This window comes from Atractosteus spatula, chromosome 5 (genome assembly GCF_055471065.1).
Source record: "Atractosteus spatula isolate fAtrSpa1 chromosome 5, fAtrSpa1.hap1, whole genome shotgun sequence".
Lineage (NCBI taxonomy): Eukaryota > Metazoa > Chordata > Actinopteri > Semionotiformes > Lepisosteidae > Atractosteus > Atractosteus spatula.
Genome location: NC_142710.1, coordinates 56,898,315 through 56,915,096, shown reverse-complemented (window position 1 = coordinate 56,915,096; position 16,782 = coordinate 56,898,315). Strand labels below are relative to the sequence as shown.

The 16,782-nt window shown below is 44.2% G+C and overlaps 1 protein-coding gene across 1 annotated transcript; it reads left to right on the top strand.

Annotated features, from left to right (window-relative positions):
* The first annotated feature begins 1,956 nt into the window (after positions 1-1,956).
* Positions 1,957-15,697, top strand: ccdc66 (coiled-coil domain containing 66). The gene is made up of 19 exons (XM_088916661.1): positions 1,957-2,032; positions 3,513-3,571; positions 4,324-4,349; positions 4,543-4,975; positions 5,286-5,439; positions 5,716-5,816; positions 6,032-6,156; positions 7,211-7,339; positions 8,926-9,057; positions 9,508-9,746; positions 10,379-10,463; positions 10,995-11,156; positions 11,824-11,968; positions 12,628-12,753; positions 13,293-13,759; positions 13,876-13,931; positions 14,222-14,484; positions 14,927-15,045; positions 15,214-15,697. The coding sequence occupies exons 1-19, from the start codon at positions 2,013-2,015 to the stop codon at positions 15,301-15,303; spliced, it is 2,931 nt and encodes a 976-aa protein (XP_088772787.1). The 5' UTR covers positions 1,957-2,012; the 3' UTR covers positions 15,304-15,697.
* The last annotated feature ends 1,085 nt before the right edge of the window (positions 15,698-16,782 follow it).

Here is a 16,782-nt window from a genome sequence, read left to right as displayed (position 1 = left end):
GGCGGCCCGCAGCCGGGAGAACGGGGTTCCGACGTCAAGCGGACGCAGACAGAAGGCGTTGCTCAGGCCCAGTGTCAGCACTCTCCAATCGGAGAGAGAAAAACACAGCGCTGGCGACACCTCTCTCGCCCCAATTGGATACCCAGCTTGGTTGTTATCTCCCTATCGGACACGCCTGATTTCGGATGTGGAAACAACTGTCGAAACGGGGATGTTATGTCAGTCACAGCGAGAAAAAAAAATGAGACAAATACTATGCCTTATGCAGCACCATTCCTGTATTATAGCTTGGTCTGGTTAGATAGCAAAATTTAAGCGGGGCTGGGCCCGGTCAGTACTGGTATGGGAGACACGGAAAACAAAGGTTTCTGCTATTTAGTTTTTTTTGGTGGTAATATTTCCTCTGGACCAGATTTTCCCAATCACCCAGGATGGTGCCATGGGACACTGTAGTAACTGGATGAGAAACAAACTGAGCTTCCTGACTAAATTTACCTTACCTACGAAAAGAAATTCCTAATGCAAGAAATTGTATATGGCTAATAAATTGATCTTACCTATCTTATCTACTCTGAGAGCAGGGATGCTAACCCACTGCCCCGGCTATATTCCACTCTGGACATACACTGTCCTGTGGAAATTTACCCTTTAATTCAGTTGTTGAACATAATCACATAATCCGCTATGTAGCAGCGCTACTGGTGCATAATGGCTGCTGCACATCCACCTGGTTAAACAAGAGGCGTCATATAACTTCCTTCAGTTATTAATTCTGTTTGTGTTGGCAGCAAGTGGTAGCACTTACAAATAGCTTAAATGCCAACGATTCCAGTACTATAGGCATCATTCCTGTAGATTTCGTATACGGAACCCTTTTAATTACCAAGAGATTAATACCTGTGATGCAAAGTACTTTTAGTAAGGATCTCCTTCTCACTCCTCACCTGTCCCATATCTCAAGCATCGTCTTTAACGCCTTTAAAATGAGGGGCCCAGTCGCCTATTAGAATAATAAATATTCTGTCGCCACCTGCTGGAGAATATTCCCACATTCATAATCCATGCTACTCAGTAAGGAAATAATTCATGATCTTAATACAAGACTCCCACACACAAACGTTTTTTTGTTATTACTAATCTGTGATTGGGATACCAGCTCCATCAAAACGTGGATATGTTTGCGTCGTGATTTGGCCAAATACTAGGCAAACTACATGTCGTCTAATGAAATAAAAACGCACTACCAGTCTCTTGACATCTTAACACTTATTAGTCGTTACATTATAAAGATATGGCAAAAGTGAGCGTTTGACATTCACGATATTTGATCAGCTTCATTTTGACCTTTGTTTATTCTAATAACCTGTTAACTTTAACGCAGTTACGGTGTTTGATTCAAAGATTCAGTGAAGCAGATTCAGTGAACCAGCACATGGACATAAAGCAGGGAAATCTGAAATATGACACCAGGCCGCTTATTAAATACATCCTTACACTGTAGTCTTAAAAACGCAGTTGTGGTTATTCCGGGTTTTCGGCTTTAACGGCTCTCGTCCAATGCTCTGAATATATTTAACGTTACGAATCACACTGCATTTTTAACATTTTTATTTTTTAAAAATAAGGACAATACAGATGGTTGGAATGGTAAATCTGCTCGGATCTGCATCCAGATAATCTGTTTCAAAATAAAAAAAATAATAATAACTGCTGGATAGCAGCCCGGTCATAGTACTAATGAACCACCCACGTAACGTGCGGTTCTTTCATTCTCCACAAAATTGAACTACAGTATGAAAAGAAGGAGCTTTCTGATTCGCTGTTCGCCCTCAGATGGTCGGAGCGGCGCGCTTATAGGCAGACAGTTTATTAACGGTGGCCAGCAACCGACGTACACAAGAAAACTCCAGGAAGTGATGTCGTGCGAACGCGAGGTCTTTTGTGTTGTTTGATTAAAGCATGAAGAATCATTTCACAGCACTCACTCCTCTTACAGTTTTTCATGCACGCAGATGAAAGACATGAATCTTGGGTGAGTGTTTTGGTCGCTGCTGTTTCGTGACACGCTGTCTTTCTTTGCCCTCTCGGTGTTTTCAGCAGGAGAAAGCAGATTAGCAGCGCAGGATATGGGGCATATTTCCCCTATACAGAAGGAGGTTTAACCATTGTCATGGCCGTTGTCCGGGTGACTAAAGAACAGATGACGAGTTAAATTTGTTCTCATTTTTAAATTGAAAATTTATGGAAATTCGTGTTCTGACACGGTATTGGGGTGCTGACGTGACTTTGTATTAACATCGAATTAGCCTCATTTTATAATCATTTGCATTCGTTTTCTTATTCTGATTGTAAATAAAATGAAATTTGATGACACTATACAGTAGCTGTATGAACTATACTGTAGCTGTATGAACGTGTACGGGCTCCACACCCAATTAAAGGGAGAAAGCTGTACGCATCAAGAAAAATTCACCTTTAAAAACATTGACTGCAATTATTATTTATGAATAAAGTACCTGTACAAATATTCAAACGTGACGCATTGGAAAAAATTGAATATTTCGGTGTTAAACGCTCAGCAATTGTGTATAGGACCAGTAATTCTTGAAGAAAAAATACGATGTATGGTAATGGCTGATTATTCTGGTATACTATAATTTATAATATAAGCCCTTTAACTGTCCATTCCGAACTGAGCCCTAGTAACAGTCTGCCATCATGAGAGCAATTATTTTAACTGAGAATCAAAGCGATGTCATGCTCTCCTTTTTATATTACGGGTAGCTGTCGTTCACCATTATTGTATTTGCATTTGGTCGAAAGCGTTGCACAAGCAAGTCATCTTATAACTCACCGCTGTGAGTACAGCGATAAAAATGAGTGCAACGTCGACTCAATTCAATCAGATTCAGCGATAGGTCTTCTAGTAATTATAATTGGGAAGGTCGCAAATTGAGCAACACCACGCATTTTCAAGAAATTAATTCCCACAGGAAAGTGATTCAGTATTTGGTTCTGGGAGATTTGACTCCAGTTCTGTTGCAGAATTGTACAAATATTGTACTGCCAGTCGAACTTTAAGTTGACCCAGACCAATAATTGGATCGTTTTGAATTGGGAGATTCTTGCAATTTTGAATTTTTTCCGAATTCTCAATATATTTAATAGCTGGTGTGCAATACTACCTTTATAACTGTTGTTATTCAGAGCAATTTCACGAAAAAAAGATATTTAAAATGAATACAAACTCTGGGGGTATATTAATCAGCTAATTCATATACAGAGAAGGCTGTTTGCCCTTCATGAAAAGCAGGAACTTGAGTTTTTCTTCTGCATTAAAAGGAAACCTTTTAAAATCTTTTGCCGACTGTGTAAAACATAAAATGACCAGAGCACATTTAAAAGGATGCACTGTATGTAGAAGGCACAATACCCAAAACCAGTCACTTGCAGTATTGCTAGATGTATTTACACAATGTAAAAGAAGTGAGTAACTTCTGTTTCTTTCCCAGGGATGGTCTGAAGTTTGAAATTCAGGATGGGAAACCCAAGCTCATTTTGTCAAATTATGGTAAGTGTGCCTGAGTAAAACCAAGCATCCTATTCTGAATTATTACTGAGCATTTATTCAGGATTGTGACCTCATCAGCTTCTGGGAAGTGAAAAGTTTTTCTCGGCTTCACCTCGCTTGTATTTCTTTTAAGCTTAAGTTTGGCCTTTTGATATCGCGTCTTTGGAACAATGATATCAGTAGCTCTTTTTTAAATGCACTGATTGTTGAACAGCATTTTTAACAATCTTAATCATCCCAAAGTATTTACATCATTGTTGTGACACCGTTAAACAGCGCTGTATTGTTATGTGTAGTTTCTTTTTGTATGGGGAAAAATAAGGAAATAGTTAACAATCCTGTTAAATTCTGTGAAATCTGAGCTGAAGACAAATCCATAAGTATAGCGATGCATGAGCATTTTGTGTACTGCAATAAAACTTCATCTCTTTTTCGGCCTGGTCTGTTGTGCCAGCATTTGGGAACTTGTATTTCTAAAGTTTATATTCATATTATCAAGTGGTTTGAAAATCCAGAAATAAAATGTTAATTTTGTATTGTAGTCTGAGCATACAGTTGGACTAGGTTAACTTTGTATGCAATTTTTTTTAGCTGCTTGAGTCTTTTGTATATTAATGCCAGTTTGTATGCAAAGCAATGAAGAGAAGGGTAGACATGGCCTGTCACATAGAAAGGCCATTTAAAAGTATTTGAGTCTGTTTCATGTACTGTTTTACTACCACATTTTTATGACTGGATTCTCCTTGTTGCAGGGTTAGAACATAAAAATTCAAAGAAGGTAAGTGTGCTTCTTTGATTTTGACCCTTAACTGAAATTTGATCTTAAGATTTTAAAAGATTACACCTTCAGTAACATTTTTAATGTTACTGAATGTTACCCCAATAGAAGATAATGTTAGAAACTACAAATATGACTGTGCTCTGTAACTTATTCCCCAAAAAAATAATTTCTCCTTTTTGGGGGGAGGAAGATAAATTACCGGGCGAGGACACAAAAAGTCCCATTGAAGTCAAAGCAGGTGGCCGAGGAGCTGGGAACTGAGAAGGCCCAGAGAGTCCCAGTGAAACGCACAGGGCCAAAGACGACGGCTTCTGAACCAGAGGTCGTCGAGCTTGAAAACCAGGAAGGCTTAAAGGTGCCCGGGAAAGCAGGGGTGGGCACAGTGAAAGAGAACCCCCAAACAGGGCGCATTCATACCACAGCCACAGTCAAGACACAGACAAACAAGAGGACCGAGGGGCCCAGGCAGCCCATCTCGGGACCCCGGAAAGTGTCGGCGGAGACTCTGAGAGAAAGTCTAGTCTGCCTGACCCAGGAGCAGCTCCAGCAGATCCTCAGCACCATCAGCCAGGCATCACGGAGCATCCCCCGAGACCCGAGTGCACATAGCCAACCTCCACCAGGTGAGCATTCCCCTCGGAGCACCCGTTGGGCGAGTTGTACAGTTTAGACCACTTTTTAGCTGTCAGTCATTCTGCATCCATTTTCAACATGGATTTGAAAGCCGTTTTGCAAAATGGCTTGTCTGCGAGCCTCAAAAATCAATGGGCAATCAGAAAAACATTACCCGCTGCCATTGCGGAGCCATTAGCATGAGGAACTGGTTCCTGCTCCGTCTCGCGGTTCCCTGGCAGAATGGCTGAATGTGAGGCATCTGGGGACTTTTGCTGGCTGAAAAATAGCTGCAATCATAGCTTCTCTTTCTGCTTACAGGATCTGGAGGAGAAACAAAAGAAGTCAGTGCCAGCAGTGGGGACTCTAAAGATGAGACTGCAGGAGGTCTCCCACAGGACAGCCCACGCCCCAGTTCTCACTCCGCAAAAAGCGCTGGTGAAGAAAATGTACCTGACCCTGGCAAAGACGACCGGTAGGTTTGGACCAACTGGATTGGAAAACCATTCGGCTTTTTTGTTGAATTGCACTGCCATTGAAAGTTATTGTAGATCTAGGGGAAGGTGTTTTAAAGAGGAAAAACGCTAAGGTTATTTGGTCCTAAATTACAACCTTAAGATGGGTTTGGAAAGGGTAGCAAGAACATCTACAGTATAAAGAAACCATCTGAATTTCACTCGGATGTGCTAAAGAACTTGAGATTTCACTTTTGGCTAATGCTCGTACCTTGCTTTGTGTGTCTTGTGCCCAGGGTAATTCTGCACACCTCTGGTCTCTTCAGCACCCTGGGGGAAAGAGAGAGGGAGAGAGATGCCCTGGAGGCAAAAAGAGCCCACTGGAAGAAGGAGCTAGGTGACTATGGAGAGGTTTCTGTGCAGTATTGCATAACCACACACCCTTCATTAACCGTAATCAGCTCTTTAATTCTGGGATTATTAGTTTTTCCGACCGGAGCGAGCGAGAGGGGGAGGTGGAGTATCTGGGATCTGTGACCAGATGGTAGAGGTCTTTGTGCTTGAGCTGCTTCCCGGTTATTACTGACTTGGATCTCTGCTTGTGTTCTCTAGATGAACAGATGGCCCTCAAGAAGCAACAGAAAGACCCCTCTGATCCACTCACAGAATATAACCCTTGGGGCAAACCTGGGGCTGGGGCTCCTGCCAAACCCAATGCTGGGAGTGCACAAACTAGGGTACGTTGAATTACTCTCCTTCTGACATTTGCAGTCTTCCCACTATGGCAACATCAAAACAAATCCTTGAAGTGCTTTCCTGTGCCATCTCCCGCAGTCCCAGTTGCCGTGAACTGCGAGTGGCATATTAACAGGAGATGACCCTGTGGTTAATGTACTTGTAGATCATTTGCATGATAAACTTGTTCCCGATTGCAATGAACCTTTATTAAAGGATTTACGCCCCCTAGAGATGGCTATGTAATGTAGTCCAGCAGCCTCCTGAGATTAAAGACAGTATTAACTCAGGCAGAAATGAAGAGCTTTCAGGCTTATTGCTAAGTATTCAATAACTATTTGATTGAGCCAGATATTTAAACTGCTTTATAATGGTGACTGGAATTGTGGTAAACTAAATCATAATGTGAATGGATTTTGGAATGTCATGGCTATTGTGAAATATGTGGCAAGTTATATTAACATAATTGCTGAACCACCTATCTTAAAAGACATTCCTTTATCAAACAAGACTGCCCACAGATGTACTGTATTTTTTTTTTTTTTAGCTGGCTTCTGTTCTCAGCTGCCTGCCAAGGAAAGCAGATTTGACCGTGCTCGCTAGCATGGCCCGTGCCTAAATCCACTGCAGAGTTGTCATTGAACTCTTTGGGCCATCCCCCAGAGACTGAATATGGTTATTTAGGAAAAAAGAGCTGTTGTGCATAATTTGGGTCGCCGTTACTGTTTATGGTTGCCTTGGTACCGACAACGTGAACATTTTTTTTTCTGATAAATTGTATTTGTTGGTATGTTTTCTCTTTGAACGCCTGGATTGTTAGAATTGAATAATCAGCAGTAAAACTTCCCAGATTACATGGCTTTTTATTGTATGTTTCCAGATATATTTGTCTATCAGCATATCTGAAAAATGCCCCAATATTTAGTCTACTTTGCTCGTCTTGCTAATTTAGCTCACAAAAGGATTTGCATAGCTCTGTCTTGCCTAATGCAAGAAAGACCTCTCCAACGGTGCCTGTGAAGTCCTCTCTACAGGAAAGATATGTGTCTGATGCAGAGTGAAGAGGAGAGGACCGTGAAGACTGCCACAGGCCTGGAGAGCACACACACCGAGCCCACAGCACAGAGCTACAGTTTCAGCCACCCGGACCTGCCAGCTGCTATCCGATCCGCCTTCGTCCTGGGGGTACTGCCTTTCCCATGCCACTATATTTCACACACATTCTAAAAGCATACCCACAACAGGAGTGCAGTGGAAAGGATACAGTGTATTTATACAATCCCTAATACGATTTGACTAGAAGAAACGTCATCTTCGTCATTTTCTGAGTGCATAGTCCTGGCCTGTCTTGCAGTGGTAACAGGCTGAGCAGAGCAGAGCAGAGCAGACTCCCGATCCTCTTCCTGAGGTACTCCCAGGGGTGTTCTTAGGGCAGCTGAGAAACATAATCCCTCCAGCGTGTCCCGGGCTCTCTTCCCAATGGATTGTGCCTGATACACCTCCAGCAAGAGGCACCTGGGTGGCATCCTCACCAGAGGCCCGAGCCACCTCAACTGGCTTACTCAATCCAGAGGAGCAACAGCTCGACTCTAGGGTCCTTCTGGCCCACAGAGCTCCTCACCCTGTATACTTACCTGTGTAATTTTAAGTGTCGCACAGGAGACCAGGGTTCCATCCTTGGATCGCCACCTTGTCCTGGTGAAGTAGCCTTGGCGCTGTGTTGTCGGGATTTTTGTGCTCCTGTTAGGATTACCCTTGGCACAACGGTTTGAGGTGAGGGGGCAAACAAATCCAAACTAACCCTGCCCTGATTAAGGACACCAGGACCCACCCCTGGTGTCAGGCCTGGGGGTGGTGGCCAGGCTCAGCCTGAAATGGTGATGTGAAGCTGTCATGTGGGCTCATCACCCATAAGGCAAAGGATGCCGGGCAAGTGACATGAGCACGACCAATCTAGACGGACATATTAAACCAGGATAGTGTATTTTTAACTGTCCCTTACAAGCATGAAAAACGCATACATTTGCGTGTCCACTGCTGGAACTGACTCCCTCACCGTACATTTGATGTGACTCATGCTGGCAGCAGCAGAATGAATTCTAAAAAGTTTAAAGAATTGTTTTGGCTCCTTATGTTGAAGAAAATGCTCTCTTACATACTGGGTGGCTCTTTGCCATCCATGCATGACCATGAGCCACAAGTCAATTTCTACATTTAAATTAAATGGAGCATCCATTTTACATGTTTAAGAAAAACACCGAAGTGGAACACCTCAAGAAAAGGCAAGAAACTAGTGACTGAAGCAAAGCTTCCCAATATTATTCACTGGAATTCAGTGGCTTGAACACAAAGTTTTTATTCTAATATGACTAAATATGTGCATGCAATTACCTAAAAAGTAAATGTATATTACACCGAATCTTTCAGTCCTATTGATCATGTGATCAAGAATACAAATGAAGTAAATACAGCACCCTCCAGTACAGTATTGGGATTGCAATCCTGAAACACCTTTGTGCACTACAGTCTAGCAGCTTGTCCTGATTTGCCATCCGTCTCTATGCTTTATCACTGTTTGATTTGCAGATGTTCTGCTATGTTTTGTGGTGTGCCAATGTATGCATTTAAAATGACACCCAGTTCGCTTAAAGATCTAGCTTCATGCATGCTTCGCACCTTTGAAAACTTGTGTTTTCACCAAAAGCTTTGACTGAGGGTGTGCTTACGTAATGCCCTTTGTGGTCGGCAAAAGCGTCTATATTGCACTGCAGGAGGCTGCCCCCCTGGAGCACGCCTTCAGTGCCAAGAAGAGGGAGCAGCAGAGACAGTGGCTGCAGGAGCTGGACAAACAGAGGGAGGAGGCGAAACTGCGCAAGATCCAGGAGAAGAGCGACAAAAGCCAGGTAACTCCGAGCTTCTCGCTGCCCCCTAGCTGAAACACAGCACAGTGCAGCTCACCTTGTTTCCAAGATCTACACTCTAGCACAAAACCATATTGATAGGTTCTGGGAATATTGATAGTTTCCCTAACATGTACTTACAGTATGTTTGTGTGGCTATAAAGTACAAGATAATGGACGTGCAAGCTAGACCCAGCTATTGCAGTAGCTCTGTTCTGCCCCTTCTGATTTCACACATAATATGCAAGATGATGTTTTTTTTTAATGTGGAGGATTTAACCTTTGCAAAAATCTTACTATTGCTAATTGCGCTCCTGGTTACATTTACGTTTCATAATAAGAGTACCATATTGTGGCCCTCTTTTTTTTTTTTTGTCTTCATGGATGCATTAAAAACGGAATTGGCCCACAACTTCTTCGATTAATGGTGTGGCTCCCTCCTCCTATCTCCAGGCTGAAGACCATGACCGCTGGGCCATGCACTTTGATTCTCTTCAGAAAAAGATCCCTCTCCAGCTTCCCCTGGCCTGTGAGACTGTGAACCCTGAGCAGCTGAGCCCCCGCTCCAGCACCCACCCCTTGTCACCTTTGGGTGCCCCGTCTGTGGCCTGTGACAGTGCCATCCACTCGGGGGAAGACAGTATGGGCAGGGCGAGTGTGGACACTACAGTGGGGACCACACAAAAGAACAGGTCAGCACACCACCTAATAACCCTGGTCCTGGTCTGATTTGACAGTGACATACGTGGAGCTTTAAGAAAGAGGGAAATATTCCACTTTCTCCAAGAGTGCCCATTCTAAACATCACTGGCTTTTGTGAGAAATGGAGTCGCCCTATGCAGCAGCTAATTTTTTTACTCTGTTTCGCAGTATAAATGTCTACTAATGACCCTCATCATGGAGTCTTTTTCATCTTAAGCTGTCACTTCAAGCGACTATACTTGTTTGCCTATAAACTGTATTTGAGAAAAAGTGGAGAAGACCATGAAACTCCAAACTATTCATAAATAATAGAATAGAGAAAATAGAAAAGAGTTTATGGTTTGCAAATGAAGCATTTGTATACATTGTAGATTTTAACCTAGAAGCAAAATGACTTGATTTTTCCAAATTAATTATTTCCATGTTAAATGCAACGACTTTCAAGGCAGAAGAGCTGTTACTGGAGTTTAAATCTGCTCAGTACTCCATTAAAAAAAGATGCTGAGGAATTGGAAGTCCTGGAGATGTCAGAAGTTTTGCACATGTAGATTTAATCATGGTTTTTAAAGGGGAGTCCTGGTTTTAGCACTTTGCTGTGTAATGGAGAGGTCTGTCTGTACAGCTACCTGCGCACAATGACTGCACTGCTGGATCCCGCCCAGATCGACGAGCGAGAGAGGAAGAGGCTGAAGCAGCTGGAGCATCAGGTAGCCCCGAAAAGAACCCCGAAATTACTGCGCACTTTCCCCGACGCTCTTGCCTTTCTTGTGTAACGAATAAGCCCTTACGTATAATGGGGATCTCACCCGCCTGGGCTGAGGGAGAACTCCTTTAGCTCAGCCGGCATGTTCCCTGCTGTGCAATGCCGGAGACCTGGGTTCGCGCCCAGGCAGTGAGGGACAAACTGGCGGGGCAGGAGCAGCAAGGGCGAGAACCCAAAGAACCGTTAACAATGGTGGCCCGTACGGAGATGGCCCTTCGCCGAGGACGGTGAATTAAGCAGGGGGAGAATGTAATGAATACGCCCTTGCATATAATGGGGATCTCAGCCGCCCGGGCTGAGGGAGAACTCCTTTAGCTCAGCCGGCAAGTTCCCTGTTGTGTGATGCCGGAGACACGGGTTTGCGCTCAGGCAGTGAGGGACAAACGGAGCAACAAACCTTTACACTCGCTTGGTAACACCGCTCTCGCCTTCCCGTTCCCCTCTCCCGGCTGGCGCGCCTGTCTTCTCGGGTCAGCGCGCCATCGAGGCCCAGGTGGCCGAGCGGCGCCAGCAGCGGGAGCTGGAGGAGCAGGCGCGCAGGGTGGAGGAGCAGGCGGAGGAGCAGCGGCTGGCCCGCGAGAGAGAGCGGCTGCACCAGCAGTACGAGAACGACGAGCTGCAGCAGAGACGGAAGGAGGTGAGAGAGCCGCAGCGGTAGCCCGTTCACACCCGCGTCATGTGGCACAGGGCAAATAATCACCTTTAAGATACCACATATTTTAATATGCTGAGGGGTTCAGTACTAGTGTTTTTTTTTTCTTATGTATCCTTATATAGAAATTGATAGCAAATTTTTAGCACCATTTTTCTAGGTTTTCCTAGGGTGGTTTTCTGGCCTTGAAATTTGGTTAACCAGAAAATGGGATCTTTACCACTTGAGCTGCTTGCATATTTTAAGGTCCAACAAGGCTGATAGATCAGAGCAACCTCGATTTGTTTTAGTTCAGCTATAATCCACAGCATAGCAGTAGCAACGAATATGATATTGGAATGGGGGAAACCAGAGATCATCATGAACAAACTTTTGGGAGAAGGACGTGCACCATTTCCTGCCCAACACTACCTCTCAAACACAGCGGGGTACAAACGATTATTTCTCAGCACTTGTCATACTAAAACAGCACTGCAATGCCCACTTCCTCTACCAATGCAGCCGTCGTCCCTCGACCATTCGATCTTGACGGTTGTCTTCGAAACGAAGCCCAAACGGGTCAATAAATGTTCTTTCTTAATTGCGATCTTTATCTTGAGAACTCCCGAGTTGTCGCCCTTCCCTAAGGCGTATCAGTTCGTCCTGCCTGCAGGAGCTGAAGACACGCAAGACGGAGGAGCTGTACATGAGTGTGCAGCGGGCTCAGGAGCAGGCCCTCAAGGACAAGCAGCAGCAGCGCATCAGGGACCTGGCCAGGAAAGGACACGATGTCACCAACCTACAGAGGGGGCTGGAGGGTACGTACGCACTGCACTGCCGTCTCTTTCTCTTATATGTTGCCGGTCTTGCGAATTCAATAGGGGGGATTCGGGGTCTTGACCAGGACTTTCCTGTGACCAGCTTGTCGAATTCAGAACCTTGTCCAGCTTTTATTTTTCAAGATCTGTGGAATTTTCCATTGGGGGGGTAAAAAAAACATTGGAGTTTTGCTCCCTGTCCTCCCTGGTTGGTAGTAAGTAAGTGGGTAAACTCTTCAAGTTCTTTTTCCCAGTTCTCTTTAGAATAGTTCAGTCAAGCCCTTCTTCATGCAGAGAAGAGGTGTGAATTGTATCTTGAGTTTAATTGTTGATGATTGCAATGCCACAAGGGAGAAGATGTGGTGGAGGGAGGGATAATATTATATACAGGTAGGCAGAAATGGGTAACATTTTGTTTTGATTTTTTTTTAAACAGCCATTTAAAAACTTCTAGTTGTAGCAGTGATGCTTACCCAAAAATACTGTATATACTATTCACTATTTTGCATGAAGAAAGGTTCTTAAAATGGAACAGGGTTTTTGTGAGAGATGTAAAGTATCTTGGCCTTTTGCTTGAGTAAAGGGCTAGAATTGAAACTGGCCTTAAAATGCACTGCTGTAACAAAACTGAAGGCAAGCTTGTGACCTTTTTATTTTAGGCTCTACAAGCAGGGAAACCATCCCAGGCAGTTGCTGTACCCGAGAGGAAGCAGAAGCCCCTGAAAATATAAACCAAGAGATTCCCACTGCCGAGTCTCCTAGGAAAGACACAGCAGTACAAACAGGTATGCCACTGTACACCGTCGCTATGACCACACTGCGCTCTGGCATTTGCCCTGCTTAAAAAGGACTCCCCCATTTAAACTGGACAGCCTCAATAAAGCAATACAAGTGACCAACATGTAATGCTGGTTAACTTGGAGCCAAGAGCAGAGAAAAAAAGAACAGGAAAGAGGACATTCTACTACTGTATTCTTAAGACTAGTATCTTCTGCTGCATCAGATGTTTGTTTTTGTTTAGTAAAAAATGCTTAAAATAGTTTTGGACACATCTCGTTTTCCCCAAGCTGAATAGAACACTAAGACATTGAGGACTGAAGCCTGATTTCACACTTAAAATAAACCAGATCAGAAAGGCCCTTAACTGACATTTAAAACTGCATTTTAATTGTAAATGGGGGGGGGGGAGTACCAAAAATATTTTACAGAAGATGCAAACATTCCTAGTCAAGATGGGGCACCAAGGAGTTCATTGAATAGAACAACATCACTATGCAGCGGTGCAGAAATGAGAGTCTGACAGTGAATGTCTCTGTGTGCGCAGACCTAGAAATGCTGAACATGGGTTTAGAAGCCGCCCCTGCAGCAGATGGAGGACTAGTGCCTCAGATGCCAGAGATCCCCACAGAGTACAGGCACCTGCACAGCGCCAAGAAGGCCAAGAGGGAGCCCAGGGTGATGGGGAAGGAGAACGTGTACCGGGAGCAGGGGGACCTGTATGAGGCCTTTGCTCGGACGGGCAGGAGGCAGGGCCAGAGTGGCCCAAGAGAAGAGAGGAAGCCCGGGTGGAACACCCAGAAGCCCAGCAGACCCTTTGTCCCAGCCTCCGAGCGCTACCCGCACGGGCTGCAGCAGGAGAGGCAGGAGAGCCGGCTGCGCAGACAGCTGGAGCTGCTCACGCTGGCGGAGAGGAACACCCCCTCCAGGCCAGCTGCCGGCCTGCCGTCTCCTCCCCCTTCCCAGCAGCCCCCACAGCCTGGACCCAGGCTCCGCCCCCCCACCCACAGGAAGGTACAGCTCCCAGACCCCCGCCATCCCTTCCATCTGCTTGCCTTTCACAAATTCTTCTACACCTGTCTAATTTTGTGTATTTTGGTTTGTTTCTTTTATGTTTTGCTTTTCCAAAGGAAGAACATTTGCAAAGAAACCTACTGAAGCACACAAATCCACACGCAGACAACAGGTACAGTTAAATTAGCCAATTCAAGATCGAGCCTTTGAAAACTTTTCCACCCCCCCCAAAAGTGAACTTTACTCCTGAGAATTCAGGCTGAACCTAAAGAAATCAGCACTGTTTTAGAGCTAGCAAGGATCTCTTTGCGCAAGTGATCGTATTGTTCCTATCTATATATCACACGTTTTGTTTGAAAACTTCCAAACTGTACTCCTTTAGAAACCGATTTATGCAGGCCGCAAAGAGCATGCCTCTGTGTGCAGTAAGTTGAACGTCCCTTCTCTGCGTGCTGTGTGCAGGGCCTCCTCTCCCCCAGTTCCTGCAGTGAAGCACCGACTCCAGCAGATGCACTACAGACCGCTGAACCCCTCTCAACCCGTTGCCCAGGCTTCGCCGGCCTCCACCGCAGCCCTGCAGGACCGCCGCTGTACCCCAGCACCACCAGTGCCCATTGAGCGGCCTCCTTCATCCCACTTCGTCCCCTACATCCGCACGGATGAGGTGTACCAGCTCGATCCCCATGCTCCCCTCTCCAGACCCCCCACAAGGGGACTGCACCATGGTGAGAGGGAAGAACACATCAATACACAACCTTGCTCGTGGCCTCGTTAAGAGATTGGATTGAATGTAGCTCTGGGGCAAACACTGAGTGCACTGGAAAGGATATCATTGTTCATAATGAAATGTAGGGTTTCGTATTCTTGCAGAGTTCTACTTTTCACATGCACAAAAAATATGATCTTGAAACTCATCTGAGTCATAGTCTTTAAAAAACATTTCTTATCCTTTTAAATGAGCTTAACTCTGTTCAGTGGTTAATAAAGGATGAATCCAAATATATGGAGAAAAATGCCCTTTAATCTGGTAGAGGGGTTTGACTTAAGCTTTACCATGTCCAGCTGTACTTGGCTAAAACATTCCTAGAGCTTAGAGTGTACAGTCAACGAGCAAGCTTTTTTTCGTGTACACTAATACCTCCTGGTGCCTGTGTGTGTTATGTTAAGGTGAACACCCCCAGCCTACTGCTCCCAGTCACGGCCGAGACCCCCTGCTGCATCCTGAGCTACTGAAGAACCGAGATAGACAGCAGGCCATTCTCAAAGGGCTGTCGGAGCTGCGCCAGGTAATATCGGGGTCCAATCTCCAGGGGAACCTCATTAGAAACAAGTGACGGCTCATTCCTATTCATGTCACCCCTGTATTCCCGAGCAGTTATGGAAGACTCTAGCAGAGCACTTCGAGAGCCAATGATGAAAGGTCAGTATGGTGATAAAATCGGTTTGATTTTCAGGGACTGCTGCAGAAGCAGAGAGAACTGGAGTCAGGATTCAGCACTCTGCCGCTTCACCAAGAGGAAAACCCACCTCTTTCCTTCCAGTAACTGGAGTGTTGCTGCTGGAGATGAGCACTACCTTCCTGTGATGAAGAACCAGCAGCACTTTAGCACAGAACTGAAACAAGAGGATTCACAGGGAAGCAGGACAGAGCTGCTTATTATAGCAGCAAAGTAGCAAGACCAGTATTTATAGTATTGCAGTGAGTGGGGTGAATGTACAGGGAATTAAATTGTCATTTTAAAAAAATCAAAGATGCTGTGAAGATCATTGTACTGTAAGTTGGTTATTCTAGAAATGTATTATTTATTAAAAACAAACATTTGCTAACCATAAAAGGGTTTAAGTGTTTAACACTACTGAATTATAGCTGAATTTTATGTGTAGAAACCCTAAAATCCATCTTCTGTTGATTTTAAATAAATAAAATTGTCAGAAACTTCATTTCAAAGCCAGTGTGGTAAACTTCCCTGTATGGAGGAGATAAAGAATCTCTTCAGATTATCTGTCTTTCTAAAGTACAGCCACTACATTTTAGGGCAAGGGTTCAAATTATTCACCAGTCAAAAAAAAGATCTGAAAATCAACAATCAAACTCCATCAGCTCCCACACATTCAGTGCAGTACACTAAACTTTAGAGCTTTATAGATTTCCACAGCTACCTTGGGCTGGTAATGTGGAAAAAGGAATTTCAGCAACTTTGGTAACAGATACTGACTTGCATGAAGGCAGGTCTTAATCACAACACTAAGGCCCTGTTCTAGTAATGTGAGGACAGCTGCTCACCACCTCACGATCCATCCTTGCCTTCTTCTAAAATGTGAGCTTTGCACCCTGTGCTTCATTGCTCTCAGATTTGCACTCATTGCAGACAGTCATGACTGGACACCTCAACAACAGTCCCATTCAGCAGCCACCTCTGTAGCAAGGGATGCAGGTTTTTGACATTCTTAGTAATGCTTTCTAAAACACAGAAAAACATCAGCTTGTAGAGGTTAGATCTAGTGCAAGATGCAGTCTTGTAGCCCTTCCAACTTATAAACCCATACGTAATGAAATGGAAAGGATTGTACTAGCCTCCTAAGAAATTGGAGATAAACAAGGATTTTGGATTATTATCTATGTGTGTCTCTTGCCACTGGTCAAAGCGGAAAATGTTCACAAAGAACAGTGCCTTTTAAAACAGCACTGAGTAGTATAATTGGAAGTAAAAACCTTCACTTTTCAAGTGAAAATTACATTTATATCCCTGTTAACCTTGATTATAGAGATCCTTGCTTCCTTTTGGTAGATGTTACAAATGAAGAAGACTTCCACCTACTGTACACCACTATTTGCAGACAGCATTTTTGTGCTTGGTTGACGTTGAAGTCTGCTAATGAATTGAAGCTAATTGATGCAAGAGTCTCATGCATGGGTTTCTCAAAATTATGTCCCATCTGTGCTTTCTGGGAGGTTAGTATTGTATTAGATTTGGTATACAAACTGTTCCCAAAATCCCTTAGAAAGCATCTTAAAAACAGAA